Below are 15,914 nucleotides of genomic sequence, written 5' to 3' on the forward strand. Positions count from 1 at the left end.
GTCAAGCTGCGGGCTGGGGAGGAAAAGTCATGGGCAGGATCGGCAGGTTGGCAAGGGCACTGTGTTGGGTATGGCATACTGAAATGCCTCAACAAAAGGCTTGTAATGGTTCTCTACTGGTCTTCTGGACATAGCAAACGCATGATGGCGCCACGAAGGGCCCTAGCATGGCTCATGATATTGCTCGATGAGGTCGATAGGAAAGTCAGCGAAACAGAGGCCGTTTGCAGCGATGTTGAACACGTACTAGTATTCGATTACTAAGATGTTCCTAAGACCAATCAGAGTCAGACTTGGCAAGTTTGCATTGCTCTTACCACATTCAGCCCTAGCGCGAATTTCTCTCCACCGCAGCTCCAAATTTCGAGTTTTGGATTCTGCCGCGCAAAGAAAAAGTAGTGTTGTAACTTTAATATCAGCAGCATCGCCTCAACTCAAATTTCACAGGCGAGCAGTATCGCAGCGACAGAACATCGTCGCTACCTTGTATCGTTGCTCTCGCACAGACACTTCGCACCATTACTATCAAGCCGTCGGTCGAGTACACGGTCCAGTCCACCCTTCGAGTTCTGACCCCACGAGAACATATACCGGATTAGAGATGGCTTTTGAACCGCGCGGCGGCCGTGGCGGTGGACGAGGAGGTCCATCTAGAGGAGGCCCAAGAGGCGGCGGTGGACGAGGCGGATTTGGTGGTAGAGGTAAGGCGTGATAAAAAAAAAAGAATTCCCGAATAACCAATGTCGGCAATGACTGGAGGACGGCCTGCTGATTATTTCGGTTACAAATCTAGGCGGCGGTTTCGGTGATCGCGGTGGTTTCGGTGATCGAGGCGGTCGAGGCGGTGGCCGCGGTGCACCCAGAGGTGGTCGTGGCGCGCCCAGAGGAGGACGAGGTGCTCCAAGAGGCGGCCGGGGCGGTGGCAAGCCTGGTATCCGAGGAGGTGCGAAGGTCATCATTGTATGTCCATTGCTCTGAGCAGAATGACCATCCGAAGGGCCATTCTTGTCTGGGAGAACAAGAACTGACATGTTCAACAAGGAACCTCACCGACATCCTGGCGTTTTCGTCGCTCGTGGCGGTAAAGAAGATCTGCTGGTCACCAAGAACTTGACTCCTGGCGAGTCCGTGTACGGCGAGAAGCGCATCAGCGTCGACTCCCCCGACAGCCCGGCCGTCGATGGCGACAGCAGCGCGCCTGCTACCAAGACAGAATACAGAGTTTGGAACCCGTTCCGCTCGAAGTTGGCCGCCGGTATCTTGGGTGGTTTGGACGACATCTTCATCCGACCCGGCGCAAGTGTGCTGTATCTGGGTGCTGCGTCTGGCACGTCCGTGTCCCACGTTGCCGATATTGTCGGTCCCACCGGACGAGTCTATGCCGTCGAATTTTCCCACCGCTCAGGTCGTGACTTGATCACGATGGCCACCCACCGCACCAATGTCATCCCCATCATCGAAGACGCCAGACATCCTCTCCGTTACCGTATGCTGGTCGGCATGGTGGACGTCATTTTCGCCGACGTTGCGCAGCCTGATCAGGCTCGTATCGTGGGTTTGAACGCTCATCTCTTCTTGAAGGTGGGCGGTGGAGTCTTGGTCAGTATCAAGGCCAACTGTATCGACTCGACCGCGAAGCCAGAGGTCGTCTTTGCCAACGAAGTCAAGAAAATGCGCGAGGAGCGTATCAAGCCCAAGGAACAGCTGACTCTGGGTATGTTGTTTTGCTTTCCTATGCCCTAACTCGGCATGCCCTAGCCCTAGGGAGATCCATGTGCTGACCTGTTTGCCTCTCATAGAACCCTTCGAACGTGACCACTGCATCGTGGCGGGCATTTACCAGCATACCGTTCAGTAAGTGGGTGTACACCGGTGTGGTTGAAGTGCAGCGAGTCTAGTTTGACCGTCTACCCCTCGTCGGGATGCCGGTTATAGACCGCAGCATATCGCTCGCACTCTGGTGCATTGTTTGTCTGGCGTCAGTGGTGGTGCTGCACTTGCCCTGATAATGTCTGAGGCTGTTTGCTTCGAGGAGACCCGGCCCATCTCAGGAGATCAAGATGCTCGGCCATGGACATGTGTGATGGTCAAGACTTTTGCTGGATTGAATTCTGTGTGCCGTTGCCGCGGATGGCGATGACCGCCTTTCGGCATCAAGCAACAGGACCTAGCAAACTTCGGCGTTCTCGGTGTTTCAGAAACGGAAGCTGGATAGTAAGGTTCACGGGCGACAATTGGGTTCTAGCTGGAATGGTTTGTCCAAATAAATGCTTTCACAAAATGGGAAGATGATCTTGAAAATGGAGAAGAACTCAACCTCGAATAGCCCAACAACCATCGGGATGTCTACGTGTCTCATCGTGACTAAATCATGGTTGTTTTTGGTCGTCAATTCATTTTGATTTGGGGGGGTTTTTTTTTCATCATGCTCTTTCATCATGCTCAGGCATCTCTTCCTGCCAGAATCGTCGTAAGCCATCTTGATCAATCACTCACGCCTGCCCAGGGCTCTTCTCCTGCGTATTTCCAGCAGAATCTTCTTGCTGTAGTCCTACTACAGGATTGATACCCGGCGTCTGATGACGCCATGTATTTACTTGCTCCCTTCAGTTCCAACTTTCATTGCCTTTGATCGCCGCGACCCGTTGACTGCATTCCTAGTCTGCTCGCGCATGTCAAAGATTCGCGCGCATCTGCATCAAGGCACTGCTGGACCACGCATGGGTACTTCCATTGATTCACACGCTTCTTCCGAGTGAAGTAGCACCTAGACTCCCCGACCTCAAGTACCAGGCCACGTAGGTCGCGGAATTCCCAGCTAGAGCCCAGCATAGCCGTACAAACTGGTTGGCCCTTTGGAACTGACACATGGTGCCAATTTAGTACCCAGAGTCGGTTCGCCGGGTGAGATGGGCGAGGCGGATGATGTTGAGCTCTAACTTTGATGCAGAGGTTTCAGTCCCTTACCTCACCGACTAAAAGCGATACGAGGCTGGCGACATGTCGACTCATGAGACTTTTTGTCTAGACCCTGACAAAGGCTGAAGAAGTAGTCAGCATCATTCCATTCTCTACCAAATGCAGGGATCAACAACTTACTGGCATCAATTTGCTTGACCTGTGGCAATGCTAGACGAACTTTGTTCCTGTAAACAGCGGGTCCAGCCAGCTGTAGAGGGTTCATCTCGAAATATACCGTTTCGAGCTGCTCCTTGTCGGCCAACTCGCGCTCGACTTCTCGGAAATCCGAGAGTTGATTACTGCTGGCCCAGACCTCCTCCAGCTCTTTGAGGTGTCCGATGTTCTCCAGATGCGAGATCTGGTTGTTGGAGATATCGAGGACACGCAGTTTCGGATTGTTGGCGAGCGAACTTGGTGAAATCTCTGTGATGCCGTTGTGTGAAATGTATAGTTCCTCCAGATTGGGCAGCGACTCCAAGCCCGTTATGGCCGTCAAGCGATTTGATTTCAAGTCGAGAAGTTTCAGATTCGTCAACGGGGACAAGCCCTTGATCTCGCTTATCTTGTTCTTCCCCAGCCATAGCTCGCCCAGGTTGGGGACGGGCTCGAGGTTTTCGATCTCTCGGATCCGGTTGGCCCCCAGCTCGAGCATAGTGAGCTTCTCCAGTCCTTCAAGGTTCTCAATCTTGGAGATGCGGTTCTGCACGAAATACAGTTCCTTCAGATTGCGCAGATGGTTGACATTCTTGATATGTTTGATCTTGTTGAAACTAAGATCCAGGCTCGTCAGGCTCTTCAAATCCTCGAGTCCCTTGACATGTGAGATCAAGTTATCGTACAAGTCCAGCTCTTGTAGCGTCTCACCCAGTTCTGAGGGCAGAAATATAGATTGGATGGCATTCTGCCGCAGACACAACCTCTTGAGTTTGGTAAAGCGCTCGAGTTTCAGTGCGGGTATGGAGGATATCCGACAATGCACGAGGTCAATATCCTCAGTATCCAGTGGGTAGTCGTCAAGCAAATCTTCATCGGCCTCGATCTGTTCGACAGGAGGAGCTTCCGGGTCGGAGTAATCTGGATCAGACAGGACTTCAGGGTTGGTCAAGACGGCATTTCGTGGTGGCATGCGCAGTTTGCCGTCCCAACCGCTGCTGTTGACCAGCGGCGCAGAAGAGTTTCCATCTGAAGACCCTCTCGTAGAGACCGCTATTTGGGTGTGTGCGTGTATCTCTACCTGAGCCTGTGCCGGCTCATTCTCATTTTGTTCGTGGTCGTTCGGCGGGTTGGGTTGAGGGGCGTGGTCCGCATCTTGGTCTTGATCCGTCATGACGCGGGGAGAGGCAGGGATGGAGGGCAGGTTTAGCTTCGAAAGATATGTGACACGTCGACAGCAGAGGGGACGAGAGTAATAGAGAAGTTGAACAGAGAGATCTCAGAGGGTTGCCTAAGGAAATAAATTGCTAAGCCGAAGTCTCAAAGATCTGGTGATGCAAATGGGAGTTGAGGGCCAAAGGTTGGCCGCACGACCCGATTGAGCATCGTCACGTTCGAGCTACAAAAGATGCGGTCTAAGTTGTACAGAAATATTTTGTCCGCACTCTAGATATTTCATGAGCATATCCTCGAAGTCGCTCATCGTTCTGGTCTTTGTCATTGATGTAAACTTCAATATCCGCATTGTTCGGAGCATGTTAAGGAGCAAAAACCGGGGTTCGCTCTGGTATGCGCTCTGGTATGTAGCAAATGCGCACTGCAAATAGGTTGCGGAAGCACCACAAGAGGATTTACCATCTGATACCGCAAGGAACAGTAAAGATAGCCAACGTGCGGTATCTCTCGGAGGCTCATGCACACTTGTACTCGCATCCTGCTCCTGATCCATGACTGTAGTCTGGTCGTTCCACAAGCCATGTCCACAAGCTATGCCGAGCGACCTGACTTCGTGCCAGCCCACCAAAGCAAGGCCATGAGTCGCAAATCCAAACGCCTATGAGAATCTCTTCGTGATCTTTGCGATGACTGCGCATGGTCAGTAAGCTTTTTCTTCTAATCGTGAGTTCCCATCCTCTAAGATCTGACTTACGGTGTAGCGCAACCACGCTGAAGATAAACCCCAAGCTCAGGAACAGCACAACCATAGGATCCACCTTCAATCCAGGGCTCTCATCCGTGTACAACCTTAACATCGTTCCTGAAGAGCCACCTGCCCCGGCCGAACGCGTCGAAGTTGGGCGAGCATTCTTGAGAGTTTCCTTGTGGTCGGCAGCTGCGCGACGTCGAATAGCGGATCGAGGGCCTCCTGGAGGTGAGCCGGGGCGCGCGATAGAAGAAGAACCACTGGCTTTCTGAGCTGAAGCAGCCGAGTCAGGCCCGGATTCTGGACCAGAGGTCAGGGGAGATGAAGGTCTAGGAGATGCCTGAGGAACATGTTGTCAGTTTATGCGCTCAACGAGTCATATACATCTTTGCGGTACGAAAGCACGCAAGCAGAGCATGCAGAATAACACGCTCTGCAGAAGGAGAGATCAGGTTTCGTACCATGTCTGTATCTAGCTGCGACGGCGGTGGTGGTAAAGGTGGTTGCGGATAGGGGAAGACAGGGTGGAAGAGTCTGGGTCAGCGACAGATAGCGCAATGCACTAAAGACAGGTCAAATTGCGAAGACGAGAGGCTGAAAGCGGATGCGTAGTAGTCGGAATATCAAACGACTCGTGAACAGAGTGAATGTGCAAGTCTAATCGGTAAGTAGATGATTTGTTAGTGGACACATTTGCGAAGTGCTCGATGTGTCTCCAAACTCTGGGGAACTTGGGTTGCAAGCCCTGGACCACAGCATGCATCAGCCTCAGCACCAGCCTCATTATGTCAGCCACCCTGCGCCTGGCTGCAACCACTGCACGACTCGGACATGGCGTCCTCCATATCCTTCCTTCGGCCTTTCAAGTTGTCAACGACATCTTTGCATATCATCTTACTATATCCTGCTTCCTCGCTGCTCCAGCATGAGCTTGCCATCAGGCCACCCATAGTGGCTGTATCTCATGCTTATACCTGTCAACATCATCATTCTAGAGCTGTTGTCATGTGTTGTGGGCTCTTACATCAGGAGGTGGACTCTCTGGCAGATGTTCCCTGAGTCTCTAGCGGGCTATACGTTTGTTCGAAGGATGAGCACTACACAGGACTTCGGCCGGTAGCATAGCGGTCAGCGACACATTGAGCTGGCACATCAGGCCTGAATGATGCCTGTATTTGCCTGTGTTGAAACGAAGCAGGGTACCATTCACACGCAGTGTTGTCGGCAGACCTCTTGGATAGGCGGCAACACAGTCTACAGATTTACTCAGGAAGCTGGACTGGAGGAAGTGTCATACTGCTGTCGCAAAGGCTGCGTAAGGTCTGAAAGAGCACGAATGATCTATGGTCAGACGTGGGAGGTCGATAACCGCGGGCTTTGTTATAGTGACCCAGATAGCCTACGAGGACGATGAGTGCTGAATGAGCAATACAGACAAAAGCTGTCTTTCTGTTGTCGAACGGATGGATGTTACTGTCTTTCTTGAAGGTCGACTGTGAGTACCTGGTCCACTGGCTCACTTGTTGACGGTCAAGTTGCTGCCTTCAAGTTTGTTGATTTCACTCACTTCACTACCCGGAGTGACTCTCACGCAGCTGCGTTTTCTAACTTATCTCACGCTCTCATCCGACACCTGTGCTCACCCGAACCTCTTTGATTCCTGCAAAGCCTCCTTCCTTCTACCTGCATCAGTCGCCGAGCTATCTCTTCATCCACCACAGTCTCAGCAGCGCTCCTCTCCCCCTCCCCTACCAGTCACCTTGAACACAAATCGTCGCGCTTTCAGCATGGCACTGCACGCTTTTCTGGTTCTAGTGTTGGCCGCTATTGGCGTTCTGGTACATGCACACGGTGCTCTGGTCGTCGACACTGCCCCCGACACTCCCCGTCCATATGTGCTGCCGAATCTCAAGGGCGGGGCGGTCGACTTTGGTGGCTTGATCATTCGAACCCTTGTTTCCAATTCCACCTCTGCCGGCGCTTTGTCAGTCCTGGGCGCCAACTCTGGTCCCAGCGGTCTCAGCATCATCCACTCACACAAGCAAGTCGAAACATTCTACACCATCAAAGGCAGTGTGCAAGTTTTCCACAATACCAACCAGGGTCGTGAGCTTCGAGCCAACGATTTCGTACTTCTCGCACCTGGCAGCAACCACACCTACCGTTTCAATGATCCCGATTGCCAGCTCACCTTGTGCCTGGCTCCTGGCGGCGTGGAAGGCCTCTTCACAGCTGTCGGCAGCCCATACAACTCGTCCGCGCCTTTCAACCCGGAAGACAAGCCGCAGTTGAACGTCACCGAGGTTTTGGAACTTTTTCCCAAATATGGCATCACCCCTGCGCCTTACAATACCATCGATTTGGATTGGACCAACGGAACCACCCGCGATGGCTTGGGCACCTGGCATGTTGCTGATCAGCCCTTACCAAATGACGCCGCCACACCATATTTCATCTCCAGCAACCTAGGACCCAAATATCTGCACCGAAGCACCGGTCAAGTGATTGGTTTGTTGGCATCCGGTACACAGACCAATAACAAACTCACTGTCGCGACGGTTGCTATGAAGCCTGGTTCACAGCCTGCCGCCGTCACCTTCGATGTTCACCAAGCGCTTCAGGTAACCGAAGGTCAGCTTCACCTCGAAATGAACCATGAGACTGTGACCATGACCTTTGGCGATTTGGCGTTCATTCCTAAGGGCACTTTCTTCAGTTACTGGTCCACGGTCGGCTTTACCAAGTTTGTGACCTGGTCTGCAGGGCCGGGACTGGCTGACAGTCTGATCAAGGAGGCAGAGCAATGGAATCATGCGGTCTGGCCGGCATGAAAAGGATCGGAGACGCCCACATCGCCATACGCCACATGACGGTGGTGTTCAGAGGTTGGCAGGTGACCTGCTGCCTGTGTAGCTAGATCTAGTAGCAGATGCTCGGGGCCCGATGATGGGTGCAGTACCATAACAGGTACCTAGTGCTTTCAATGAACACAGAAGCAAATGAAATGGAGAGAGTTTCCACGGAGATTTGCTGCCGCGTTTATGTGTACAAGGCAAGACTCGTAAAGCGGGAAAGTCTTTCCTTGTAATCAGTTCCGACAATGTTACACCCTCGTAAGCTGGGAATATGATGATTGCCAGAGTCTCTCGTTCAAGATGATCTTCTACTTTGTTGACCCTGAAACGCAACATGGTGCACCGTAGAAAAGACGCGGTGTACGAGTACGTGGAAGCATTCGGTGCTCGATGTGCTGAACTTTCACCAGATGAAACTTTCACGTACGAGTCGTTATCCACTCCCTAGGTATCATTTCCAATGTAGTAAAATACGTACGAGCACCATTCACCTCGGGCCATAATCACGCTTCGTTGCCTCGTTACTTGGTCGACAACAATTCCACTGCTTGCCGCTCGAGATTCAGCACCTTGTCGACCACCGCTCAAAAATGCCAATCAACCAGCAAAGCCCCGGGAACGATTTCCTCAACCACCACCAGTACGGCGATGCATGGAGAACATTACTCCATGTCGGGGGTGGATGGGGGACAGTTAGGTCTGTCAATGGTCTTTCCAGACGCGTTTCCCTTTCCTTCGTGCATTTATTTCTCCTCTTTCCTGGCGAATAGCTATCGATCATGCTCCCATTGAGATTTCAATGGGTTCGGCCCATCGAAATTCAAACTAGACAAATGCGCATGGTTTTGTGACGACGATATCTGAACATCGGACTCTGTGCTGACTATGTGATTGTTGCCGTGGGCGTACAGCGGACCCGGGTTATTGTAAGTTCAAATTTCCCGTGTCGCTTGGGAGTTGCCATCTCCATATTTTCCTTTCTCACTCATTAACGATGCTTTCCGACATGAAAAACAGTATGTTTCGTGTCATTCTTTCCGGCACGATTTCCGCAGTATTCGTCGGCATGGCAGGCGCATCAATAGGGGCTGTGATTTGGGAGACGGCGACGATACCCTTCGTGACAGCGGCATGTAGCGGCTTCGTCCTTGGGGCCGTGGGCTTCTACCGCGATGCCGTGCGCAAGTCACTGCGCAGTCTCGATCGCTACCCACGGCTGCTGCGTCTGCATCTCGACGCCAACTTCCCACATCGCGGTTTCGAGACTTGGCCGGTCGACAGGCTCTCCAGCAATATCTTTCGTCAGAGCTGGGTCTTGCGTAGTATGCTGGTCGCTAGCTGGTTGACAGCCACGAGGTCCTTGGATGTAAGTTCCGCTCCCCTGAGGCTCATCCAACTGGTCTTATTCAAGCCTTTGGACGCTTCTCTGGCTACTATGTCATGCCCTTCGCTCGTTTTGAGTTTGCCCGAACCGCTGCGCCGCCGTATATGGCACAAGCCTCGGTATTGGGTCGAAGATATGTCAATTGGGCGTGACAGATCTCCTGGGATTTGGAGAAGTTTGCTAACGAAAGGTGATCTTCGCGGATTGAGCAGAAAATCCTTGAAGCAGAAGAAGAAGCCATCCTCGCCCCACTCACGCTTGCAGAAGACGCGAACCTGACGCAGAAGGTACCCGGGGGAACTGAGAATATATGAGCATTCGCAATTGAACGGTGGGGAGATAGAAGGCGGATTCGCTGCCGTTCCAGTTCACTCTCATTCTCTGCTTGAAGGACTCTATCTCGTCCAACCGCAACCTCAGCCCGACGCAAATGACACTCCTCACGAGAGGTCTGCTGCAACCCTATATCAAGACATGTGCTTGAAGCTCTACATTGTGAAGCTTTGGCCAGTATCGATAAAATAGGGTTAAGAGGTACGAGGCCATTTGAGGCGTTCCAATCGATGCCAGTGTGGGACTGCGGGGGATGTGCCTGTCATGCCCCGGACGGACTACGGACCTTGAAAGTCACGGCTCACCTACCACTGGCAATGAACAGAAATGGAGCTTGGGGTGACAAGGATTACAAAATACTAGAAGATGGCGGAGAAAGGACACGACACCTATCGCAGGCATTCACACTCCCGCTTCCATCCCCATCGCGAACGGGGACAGCGAGCACACCATACGAGAAGAGATGCTTATAAAGCTGCGAGGAGACCTGGACTCTGCCCTTGGAACCCCTCTATCCATGACTCCGCACGTCTCTTAAACATCTGACCATATGGAGTACTACTAGTAGAATAGCACGCAAACACGCTCATCGTCGTCATATCCTCCTCCATCCTCAGTACTTGACCTACAGTACCTTACGAAGAACAGGCCATCTTCCATCCTCTCATGCTCCTAGTATCATACACCGCCTGATATAGGCATTTGATTCATCATCAGATATCTGCTACTGACCTTACACTTCCACTTCCACTTCTTGTACTACAGCAGCAATAACTTCCCTACCTCCTACCTAACAAAGGCAAAGACAGCAAGCAGCACGACCCAACCCTCTACCACCATGTCATCCCCACCCAGCAGCTGGCAGGATCGCCGCTTCATGTTTCCAGCAGGCAAAGAAGTCCACCAGGGCAGTCGCCGCTACTCCCAGTCCAGCGGCAAGGACGATGCAGGGAATACTTCCGCCGCCGCCGCTTTTCCTCCTCCTCTACTACCTGACACCGACGCCACCAATGCCGCCTCGACCACGGCCGAGTCCGGCAAAGTGCTGCCACGGTGGGACGGCGACCGACGCTTCATGTTTCCCGCAGGCAAGGAGATCCATCAGCCTGCACGCCGTCTGTCCTCTTCCTCGAGCGCGTCGTCTTCTGGTGACAAGAAGGTCGATGCTCCGACCAAGACCTCTGCTTCTCCGCCGAAGTCGTCCGGGGGAGGAGTTGCGGCCGCCATTGCGGGAAGAAGAAGGGTACGCATGTCATGCTCGCATACATACACGTTGATTCTTTGATGTTCTCCTTGCTTGAGCTTATATATACACTTACCCTGTCCACCTCTGCCGTGGCAGCTACAGTTTTCTTTTCCTATGTCAATATGCTGCTCGTCTCTTTTCTCGTCTTCTGATCCGTGCCAATTGGATCTCCCTCGCAGCTTTGTAACTTGATTCCATGGTTGCGAGGTGTCGAGACTGTGTCTCATCATGGCCTCTTTTAACTGATTTGGATTAGTCTTCTGCCTCCTCTCAGGGTGGCATGTTCGGCGGCCTCCTGTCCAACCGGAGCAGCGACACACATGCCGAGCGACGACAGGGATGGGAAGAAATGAAGAAATCTGAAGGGCTGGGAGGGTTCCTCAGTGGCTTGGTGAACAAGCCGGCTGACAAGAAATAGGCCATTCCCAGCAGAAATACGGGACCAGCAGTCAGATCCAAAGGTGTATGTTATGATACGAACCAGTATATCACGACACGCGTGGAAGGCTGGAAGTAGGTGGAAAATGCAGATATTGATTGATGTGTATAGCAATATAAAACATAATAATAATCAATTTTTTTATAATAAAAAAAAATAATGCTACTAATATAAAGCCATCAAACAAATAAATAGAAAAATTATAAAATAAAAACAAATGGTATGAAAACAATAATATACAACTAGAAATATTAATAAAGTTAATATGAAGTTTACAAATTTTTACTAGTTTTTTTATAAATGATTGGACTTTTATAGTTACTTTTTTAGATCCCCTGTAAAATTTTTAGTATTAACTATTGCAAATATAATAACAATAAATAATAAAGAATCGTCATTGCTATTTGTTAAATATAATACAGATATATAAAAAATAAGACCGACTAATATATATAAAGCATAGGAAGTAACAACACCTGTACTTAAAATATTAATAGATTTACTTATATCAGTAATTTTTCTTTCTAAACCATAAGGTCCAAAATTTTCTACAGATCCTTTGTCCATAATTTTTGTGGTCTGAGCACCTAAATCTAAGATAATTCCTGAAATATATTTATTATAAAACATTTCTACTAGGAAACGTTGATTTAAAAAACCAAATATATTATAACCAAACTTAGATAATTTGAATTTAATAACTAATTTTGGGTAAAATTCAGTAAAGATTATAGACAGAATACTTAATGTAATAGTAAAAAATAAAGGTAATAATTTATAAAACGTAGGAACGGCAAATTCTGTATCTAACATTATTTCATGTTTAGGGTGTATAAATAAACTATTATCAGAAAAAAAATCTGAACCTAAACCTATAAAAATATCTTTTGTAATATAACCAAAAAATATAGAAAATATAGCTAGTATAATTAAAGGTCTGTGCTCGGTCGCGATTGAAGCACGAAGGGAGATCACAGCCACGCGAGGATGTGTGTTTTTGCACAACTACTTCAATGGGGAAATTTATGTATCAGTATGTTTCAATAGCGACACGTTGTATTCTCAGTCCTCATGTGTTCCCCCGAAGCGATAGAGAGACATGCTCGCCTCTTCACGTTCGGTAACCACATCCTCCTCTACCTGGGTATCTGTGTGAGCGTCGAAGGGCATAAAGAACTACTAGTAAACCAGCTGATGCCTCGGTCCATTCTACTCGCCCTTAGCTCCTCCCACCTTCTCTTCCGGTGTGTCGGAGCTTCTGCATTCATCCTCGACCTCAGAAACACGACCATGAAGCGCCGGTTTCTTCTTGCCCGTCAAGTCGAGCCACATCGACCGAACCGTATGCGCCATGGTCTTGCGGCCTTGCCACAGCGGGAAGATCCCGACGCAAGCGGTGCTGCAGAACAGCCACAGAATGCCGACCACAACCCAGCCTGCATGACGAACGAAGGTTAGTCGTGTGCACTCAACTCAGCACCAATGTTGACCTCGGGTAGGTACGTACCTGTAAAGAACTTCTTGCTGAAAATATAACCCGACCCGTACATCGGCATGGGCCACAGCACAAGCAGGGCAATGGTCATGAACGCGGTCAAGCTTCGGGAGATGAGGGCTGCCTTTTTCAACTTGGTCTGTTCGGCGGCCTCTTGTTCCTGGGATTGGGAGGTGACGGTGGGCACGATCTCCGTGTCGACGCTCGCACGGCGAATGATTTCAGTGTCATCGCCTTTCCGGATTTGCTTCATCGACACCCAGTCATAGTTCTGGCGGCCGAACGTGTAGGTGAGGACAGGGATAAAAATGAGCGGGCTGAGCAGCGCAGTGACGTTGCCTGCAAGCATGGGATTGTTGGAGCCTGTGCAATCGACGTTGAGGACGCCGCATTCCTTCTTGGCCGTCACCAGCCAGGCAATCAACGCACAAATCAAGCCCAAGACAGGCGCGCCGGCCGCCGCCTGCCAGTTCTGATCCTTCCACATCAAGGCCAATGCCGCGGGAATCACGGCCGAGCTGATGATGCAACCCATCATCAGGTACAAGTAACCCATGCTGACACCGGCGTAGAACAGCCCGGTCGAGAACCCGGCCAGAATGATGGCGTAGACAATGCAGGCCACGTGCGACATCCGGATCAAGAACTTTCCAGAGGCTGCCGGGTTGATGTAGGTTTGGTAGATATCGTAAGTCCAGATCGATGAGACGGCAATCAGTTCGGCAGACGAAGCCGAGGTCACAGCCATAAAGATCAACAGAAGCGTGGCCCCAGCGCCACCTTTCCCCAGGAGGGCCGTCGCCGCGTAGGGGAGCACCAACCCGGCACTGACATCGGCCTCAGGCATGCGGTTGGGATACGTCGGGAACACGGGGTTGTTCTCCAGAGCCAGCGCCGCCAGACCCATGGTTGTAGCGCAGAGCCAGGGGATCGCGAACCAAGAGAGGCCGCCCATGACATATCCGGGCAGTGCATCGACTGGTGAGGCCGCAATTGCCTTGTTGTAGTAACCTGTCAATATGAGATCAGCGTCTCCTCTGGCGTCTTGTTGGTGTCTGTCCAAGGCAACTCACCGTTGTCCAAGAAGACAGTGCCAAAATTGCCTACGATGTTGATCACAAAGAAGATGGCCCCTTCGCGGCTCTGCATTGTCAAGTAGCTACCCTCAGCGTTGCCTTTGACTGGATGGCGTTTGGAGGCATCAGCAAGCAGCTGCCAGACCTTGCTAGGGGACCCGACAATGTCGTTCGTCGCGTATGCACTGAACGCGAAGACAAAAATGATCACCAGGATGATCACCGTGTGGATGTAATCGGTGAGGAATGTCGCTTTGATGCCACCAAACATGGTGTACAGCACGACACCAATCGGGAGAAGGAAGCAAGCTGCAGCGGTGGGGACTCCGCACAGAGAACTGGCCACGGCGCTTCCACCGGTCAAGAGCATGGCCGTCACAAGGATGTTGGTCATGAGTCCGAAGACAAGGAACACAATATGGGTGACAACGCCATATCTGGCCTTGATGACCTCCAGGAAGGTATGTGCGTTCGGGGCGCGTCTCTTCAATCTGTGACGGGCTGAGTCAGAGGCTGTCCGACGAGGAGGCAGAGGTGAACGAATTCAAGTTATCACTTACTCGATGGCCAAAGTGGCGAACAGCAAGATCTGGACAGTGGCGCCCGAGGCATACCAGAAAGGTCCGGAAACACCATATCTGTAGGCGACACCCGAAGATTGAAGCAATGTAGCGGCCCAGGTCCAGCTAGACACAACGGCGGCAGCAACGAGACCGGACTTGACTGTTCTTCCCGCGGTCGAGAAGGCTTCGGAGGTTTGGACCTGAGAAAGCAGTCAGAACCGCTGCAATGACGGTCGACCTGACACTCACCTCTCCGTGATATCGCTTCAACGCCCATGTGGTCCCTATCATCCCCAGCGCGAAGGCAAATCCCAGACCCAGGATGATGCCATAGCCGAATCCTTGGGAAAGGGGAACATACGCAGCACCAGCTGTATCAGGCATCTCGAGACGTAAGAAGAAAAAGCAAGCGATCTTTTCCTCGTGATTCTGTTGCTCGAAGACGCTCAGCAGAAACGGGGTGGCAATTTTGGAAATCTCAAAGGCGGACCAGGACTCATATATTCCGGTTGCTCCCACCTTAGAAGTTCACGGCAGAAGAAAAGACGATCTCATTCGATCGGATAGGACGCCTACTGATTGAAAAGCTCACACTCACGCGAAATAGCGGATGGGGCTGGGGAAAATGTCGCTGCTCCTGGCCATCCCGATAACGGGATGCCGAAGAAGAACCCAGGATCTCCATCGTTCGCCCGCTCACAGAAGAATGTTACCACAGGAGCACTGACCAGGGTTTTCTGGCAGGCGGTGCTCCAGAGTTGCTGAACGGTGATGCACAGCTTGTGATGCCAGCTGGAACTGGAGATATGAAACACGTTAGTTTACTGGAGGCTCTGATAAGCAAGCGAGGATATTACTGGATATCCTGCATGTTGAGCGAGGTTGTGACACGACAAGCAAATCATTCCTTTGGATTGGCAAGTTAGAGACATGGGGACAGGATGTGAAAGAGTACCAGGATTGACAAAATCGTTGAAGCAAACGAAAAGGCTTGGAGCGATCTTATCTCACCCTCTTGCCGTCATGATTGGTAGACCCGACGTCCTACCGCCCATCTCCTCCATCATTCACCCCATGGGTCTTGATAAGTCAATCATCCGTGACTAAGTTGTTTGCTGGACCAATCTCGTCGAGTCTCGCGTCTATCAAAGATCGTCAGCCAAAGCCTCATCAGCTGTCTTCTGACCCACACACTGCCTGTCATATTGCTTTTGATGAGCTTGCCAACGGTGGACGTGGATGCTTCTTTTGCTGCCATCTCTTTTTCGGGCTTCATTCCGTTGTTACTTGACATGTCTTCCGGAAGACATGCCCCTCCGAGTTCGAGGAAAAGCAATGTCATTCTCGTTGTTGCACATAACGGACATGTTTCATCGAATTCTGCGTGTTACGCCCTGTGCTTGTCGAGGCCTATTCCGCTGGTCTCGCGAAAGCAGACCATGCGTTCGAACTATGCAAGCCTGCCAGGGACTTCCTTATTTGACA

General features: G+C 51.1%; 7 protein-coding genes across 7 annotated transcripts; 4 read left to right on the top strand and 3 right to left on the bottom strand.

Annotated features, from left to right (window-relative positions):
• Positions 1 to 1,029: 1,029 nt before the first annotated feature.
• A1O1_00227 (rRNA 2'-O-methyltransferase fibrillarin) lies at positions 1,030 to 1,858 on the top strand (the record flags this gene model as incomplete). Its single annotated transcript, XM_007721147.1, has 2 exons — positions 1,030 to 1,714; positions 1,800 to 1,858. The coding sequence occupies 2 exons, from the start codon at positions 1,030 to 1,032 to the stop codon at positions 1,856 to 1,858; spliced, it is 744 nt and encodes a 247-aa protein (XP_007719337.1).
• A 1,166-nt stretch (positions 1,859 to 3,024) lies between these two features.
• On the bottom strand, positions 3,025 to 4,288 carry A1O1_00228 (adenylate cyclase; the record flags this gene model as incomplete). Its single annotated transcript, XM_007721148.1, has 2 exons — positions 3,025 to 3,041; positions 3,100 to 4,288. The coding sequence occupies 2 exons, from the start codon at positions 4,286 to 4,288 to the stop codon at positions 3,025 to 3,027; spliced, it is 1,206 nt and encodes a 401-aa protein (XP_007719338.1).
• A 660-nt stretch (positions 4,289 to 4,948) lies between these two features.
• Positions 4,949 to 5,502, bottom strand: A1O1_00229 (uncharacterized protein; the record flags this gene model as incomplete). The annotated part of the gene is made up of 3 exons (XM_007721149.1): positions 4,949 to 4,980; positions 5,045 to 5,378; positions 5,500 to 5,502. 3 exons carry the CDS (start codon positions 5,500 to 5,502, stop codon positions 4,949 to 4,951), a joined length of 369 nt encoding a protein of 122 aa, XP_007719339.1.
• Positions 5,503 to 6,825: 1,323 nt separating this feature from the next.
• Positions 6,826 to 7,869, top strand: A1O1_00230 (uncharacterized protein; the record flags this gene model as incomplete). The annotated part of the gene is made up of 1 exon (XM_007721150.1): positions 6,826 to 7,869. One exon carries the CDS (start codon positions 6,826 to 6,828, stop codon positions 7,867 to 7,869), a length of 1,044 nt encoding a protein of 347 aa, XP_007719340.1.
• A 1,042-nt stretch (positions 7,870 to 8,911) lies between these two features.
• A1O1_00231 (uncharacterized protein) lies at positions 8,912 to 9,259 on the top strand (the record flags this gene model as incomplete). Its single annotated transcript, XM_007721151.1, has 1 exon — positions 8,912 to 9,259. A coding segment is annotated over one exon (348 nt), but the record flags the coding sequence as incomplete, so codon positions are not given.
• A 1,189-nt stretch (positions 9,260 to 10,448) lies between these two features.
• On the top strand, positions 10,449 to 11,274 carry A1O1_00232 (uncharacterized protein; the record flags this gene model as incomplete). Its single annotated transcript, XM_007721152.1, has 2 exons — positions 10,449 to 10,853; positions 11,113 to 11,274. The coding sequence occupies 2 exons, from the start codon at positions 10,449 to 10,451 to the stop codon at positions 11,272 to 11,274; spliced, it is 567 nt and encodes a 188-aa protein (XP_007719342.1).
• Positions 11,275 to 12,504: 1,230 nt separating this feature from the next.
• A1O1_00233 (uncharacterized protein) lies at positions 12,505 to 14,813 on the bottom strand (the record flags this gene model as incomplete). Its single annotated transcript, XM_007721153.1, has 5 exons — positions 12,505 to 12,731; positions 12,803 to 13,801; positions 13,864 to 14,357; positions 14,427 to 14,629; positions 14,679 to 14,813. The coding sequence occupies 5 exons, from the start codon at positions 14,811 to 14,813 to the stop codon at positions 12,505 to 12,507; spliced, it is 2,058 nt and encodes a 685-aa protein (XP_007719343.1).
• Positions 14,814 to 15,914: the final 1,101 nt, after the last annotated feature.

Source organism: Capronia coronata, assembly GCF_000585585.1.
Source record: "Capronia coronata CBS 617.96 chromosome Unknown acBCG-supercont1.1, whole genome shotgun sequence".
Classification (NCBI taxonomy): domain Eukaryota; kingdom Fungi; phylum Ascomycota; class Eurotiomycetes; order Chaetothyriales; family Herpotrichiellaceae; genus Capronia; species Capronia coronata.